The 4,728-nt window shown below is 37.3% G+C and overlaps 1 protein-coding gene across 1 annotated transcript; it reads right to left on the bottom strand.

Annotated features, from left to right (window-relative positions):
* Positions 1-1,350: 1,350 nt before the first annotated feature.
* LOC109005432 (trihelix transcription factor ASIL2) lies at positions 1,351-3,410 on the bottom strand. Its single transcript, XM_018984379.2, has one exon. It carries the CDS (start codon positions 2,745-2,747, stop codon positions 1,599-1,601), a length of 1,149 nt encoding a protein of 382 aa, XP_018839924.2. The 5' UTR covers positions 2,748-3,410; the 3' UTR covers positions 1,351-1,598.
* Between the last annotated feature and the right edge of the window lie 1,318 nt (positions 3,411-4,728).

Here is a 4,728-nt window from a genome sequence, read left to right as displayed (position 1 = left end):
TTTGGATAGTGATATGAGATAAGATGATTTATGAATAATAGTAAAATTATTTGAATTAATATGTGAAAAAGGAGAAAGAAAAATTGAATAAAAATATTATTAGAATAATTTTTTTTAATATTATTTTTATTTTGAGATTTGAAAAAGTTGAATTATCTTTTATATTTTGTCTGAAAGTTTGAAAAAATTGTAATGATCAGATGACAAAGTTGAAAATTTGAAAATTTGAAATTGACAAGTATTTGTGTTTGTGTTGTTTAGATATTAAGATGAGATGAGATGAGTTTGGAGGACTTTGCTATCCAAACCAGCCAAGTCAATCTTCCTTAAGGCCTGGTTTGGTTACAATGTTCAAACTATCTCATCTCATATAATCATTAATTTTTCTAAATTTTCATACAAAATATAATAAACAATTTAATTTTTTCAAATCATAAAATAAAAATTGTATTAAAAAATTATATTTTAACAATATTTTATTAAACTTTTAATTTTTATATCATATGTGTAACCAAACAAGACCTAAGTCACCTTCTTCATGTTTTTGAAGGGGTATATATCTCATTAAGCATTTCGAAAGATGCTTTCTGGTGAAGCATAGAAGTGGTCTTACTAGTCTTCTTCTACTAGATATTAACCTTCTCATGGATAGATTTTTATTTCAGTTGTGCTTACCGTTTTCCTTTTGTCAACTGGTCTTTGTTAACACATTTAAGTCTGGGGAAAGCTAAGTTGGAAGTTTAAACGTGCAGATCAAATCTTCTGTAAGGCCTACAAACCCAGTATCTCTGTTTCTAGATCCCAGCATTTTTCAACATAAGGTTTATTGACCTTGCTGGAATCCAAGACCTGCTCAGAGCAGAGTGAAGCTGTATTCTGAAGGTGTTCTGAGAGAAGCTAGCATGACTTGACACTTGAGTCATCACAGAATTTCCCGAGAGAAGCTGATGATGACTTCTAAATCACAGAGGTAAATAGCATCTCCTTTAACCTAACTCATACAGACAATTTAATTATGGGAAATAATGAAGTTATTCAGCATACGACTTCTTAAAAAACAAACGTGTATATTTCCTGAACTTAAAAACCTGTTCTCCAATCATAGTAGGTAATCAATAAACATCCTCAGTCGCAAACCACAAGAAGCAAATCCCAATTTTCATACCAATAGCAGAAAAATGAATTGAAAGCTAGATGATCAAATTCAAAGTGGTCGCTAGCAACCATAGCATGTCATTCAGAGAAACTGTAATTATGTAGACCCATAAATCACAAAGAGATATAGCAAGCAAATCTTTTCAGGCTGGCTCATTTTTAGACATGCAAAGTAATAACCACCATTAAAGCTGCTTTAGATTAAGAAGGTATAATAACACTAACAACTGCACAAAGAGAATGATATTGGTGTCACAATCTACTGTATTTGAGCATCTAGTCAGTCCCCTGCCACCAATTTGACATAAGTTAAAACTGTGATAAGATAAATAAAGAGACAGCAGACATACACACACAGAGACTACCAATTCCAGAACAAATTTTCACGACCTGGGTCTTCTCACCATCACAAGAACACAGAAAATCTAACCCAAAATCTAAACCTAGTTGCTGCTATCACTATTGTTGTTATTGTTATTATTATTACTGTGGTGATGACTAGCATTACCACCGCCAGCACCTCTCCTCCCGCCATGCTTCTTCAACTGCGAAATCTCCAACTGGGTCTTCATGAAAAACTGCATCCTCTGTAACTCCAGCTCCTTTGCAAACTTCATCCTCTGCTTCTCCATCTCCACCACCTGCTGCAGCTTGGCGCTCTCCGCTTGCTCATACGCCTCTCCAAACCTCAGGATCGCCTGCGTCAACTCCTTCACCGCATTCCCCCAACCACTCTTCCCTCCTCCACTCCCCTCCTTTTCTCCTCCTATCATCATCCTCCGAGGCCTTTTCCTCTCACTTGTCCCTGGCGGCGGAAAGCTATCCAATGAATCAGCATCAGCCTCCGGTTCTGGCTCTGGCTCTGGCTCCGATTCTGATTCAGACTCCAACCCGCCTCTCTTTCGAAACTGTTGCATCCTTTGTCCTCTACCACTCCTCAGCACCACCGTCTCCTCTTCCTTCTTCGGTGGTTTATTAAGGAACTGACTGTTATTATAGTGATTCGTGGAGGCGGAACGAATTCGAACCGGAATTGCCAAAGGCACTTTTAGCTGCTGCGAGGGCGGACTAGAAACAGCAATTTTAGCCGTTGGACCAATCAATTGGTCCAACCTATCGAAAAAGGGCCACTTACTAGGTCCGCCACCGGACGCAACCTTCGATTTCTCCACCTTATACTTCTTCTTCACCGTATCGATCCGATTCTTGCACTGTATATCGGTCTTGGGGGTCTTCCCGTAGTCCTCACTGCTGCTTACAATATCCGCCACCTCTTTCCAGTGCTTCTGCTTCAAATTCCCTCTGCTCAGCTGCAAGTACCGCTCTCCCCACGCGTCGATCAGCACTGCGGTGGCGCCTTCGCTCCAGCAGTCCTCTCTACCCCCACCTCCTCCGCCGCCGCCTCCTCCCCCGCCGCCGCTTCTTGGTCGCTGAACCGGTAGCGCTACGGTGGTTATAGTGTTCTGCGACGTCGGTGCCGCTGCAGGTGGTGCGGCGGCCACCGTCACCGTTATTCTCCCGTTTGGCCTTGGAGAGGCCGGAGATCCCGTCTCCTGCGAATGGTGTGACTGGATCTCGTCGTCTTCTTCCATCGTTCAGAGCTAACGGGCACCGATCCGGTAACTAACCCCCTTGCCGAGCTCCAAATCAAACGCTTACCTCTCTCTCACGGAGGTGTGCTATCGCGAGGAATACACGGACCTAATAAATGGTTTTGGCTTAAATGGCTGGGCTCGTGCTAACAAACGCCGGTGAACGGAGGGCATCGGCGATCTATGGAACCGTAAGAGATCCGAGTGCGAGAGAGAGAGAGAGGAAGAGGGAGCAAGAGAGAGATAAAGGGAGAGGATGTAGCAGTTAGGGTTTTGATTGATCGGCGAATATATTGACCGACTTCGCTTATTCTCCTTTTTCAGATAAATCCTACAGTGTTTGTTTTGTTTTCTATCGGTTGACGGAAAAAAGAAGAAAAGATTGGGTTTGACGGCGTCGGACAAGGAGGGGTAGAGAAGAGGGGACACGTGGAAGAGAAAGGTGAATGATGGATGAGCTGGCAGAAAGCGATTGGTCGAGGCGCGGGGATTCCGTCACCGGCGTGCCGGCTGGATGGGTGGACTTTGTGTTTGATGGGTTGGGTCAATATGACGGAAAAAACCATCTTGCAATTCAATTGGAGCAAATGCTATGCTACGCCACGCTGGATTTTCAAGTTCCTACGAGTTGGTCGTTCAGGCAATTGGGGTTCGACCAAAGGATGATGGCGATGCTTCCTGCTTATAGCTTAACCAGACTTTATATGGAGGAAATAAAAACAAAACAGTTAGATACGTATCTCAATAACAAAAAGCTAAACAAAAATTTAGGCTTAGTTTGTTTTTACGATAAGAAGAGATGAATTTAGATTAAATTTAAAAATTAAATAAAATATTATTAAAATATATATTTTTAATATTATTTTTATTTTAAAATTTAAAAAATTAAATTATTTATTTTATTTTATATAGAAATTTAAGAAAATTATAATAATTAGATGAAATGAAATAAGTAGAGATGAATTGTAAAAACAAATGAGACTTTAGAGTTTTTTTGCAAATATATTTTATTTTGCAAATATTAAGGCTTTATATGGATTCAGAAATAAGTTAAGATAATTTTAGATGAGTTGAATAAAATATTGTTAGAATATTATTTTTAATATTATTATTATTTTAAAATTTAAAAAAATTGGATGAGTGGACTTTATTTTTAATATTATTATTGTTAGAATTTAAAAATATTATAATGATGGTATGAAATAAATTAAAATGAATTTCGAATCTAAACGAAATCTTTTCAAATGATTGCTTCCCATTACTTGCTTCCAATTTTTGGAATCCGAAGTTAAAAGTTTTAGGCTATGTTTATAAAAAATTAAACTCATCTCAATATATTTCATACATAAATATATATTCTAATTTATTTATATTTAAATACATCTTAATAAAGCTTATAAAATATTATTATTTATATATCAATCTAGATAAGAGAAATTTTATTTGCAATCCCTAAATAGAGACTTCATATGCAAATATTTCATTAAATAGAAAAAAAATACTATTTTGAAAAGAATATTATTGTAATTTTAAAAAGTTTTAAAGACAAAATTAACTAGATTTGCACATACAGTCTTCGTTTAAGAATTGCAAGTAGAATTGCTCTTCTGATAATTTAAGATCATCTAAATATTGAAATACAAGCATTGCATATGTTTATGCAGGCGTTGGTCCTGAATTTTGAAAAGCATACAACTTTGCTGCTTTACATTAAAAAAAAAAATACTATATATGGGTCTTGAAACATGACTAAGCTTCGCATGTTTGTCTCCAAGATCAAGACAAAGAAGTAAATGATATCATAAGAAACGGTTTTGCTAGCTAGCAACCTGGCACCGACATTATCCATGCTAACGAGTAAGTAAATGCAAATAAAATATATCAAACACACGTACCAGAACAATTACACGACAGGCCGAACCGCTCTGTGGAGATACTCAAGCTCTTTTTTAACTTTGGAAAAAAAAAGGATCCAAACACG

This window comes from Juglans regia, chromosome 7 (genome assembly GCF_001411555.2).
Source record: "Juglans regia cultivar Chandler chromosome 7, Walnut 2.0, whole genome shotgun sequence".
NCBI lineage: Eukaryota > Viridiplantae > Streptophyta > Magnoliopsida > Fagales > Juglandaceae > Juglans > Juglans regia.
Note: the sequence above shows the minus strand (reverse complement) of the source record. Positions and strands in the feature narration are given on the sequence as shown.

Bases quoted from the DNA above. Each gene is read 5' to 3' on its own strand.
- LOC109005432 (XM_018984379.2), bottom strand. From the start codon at position 2,747: ATGGAAGAAGACGACGAGATCCAGTCACACCATTCGCAGGAGACGGGA.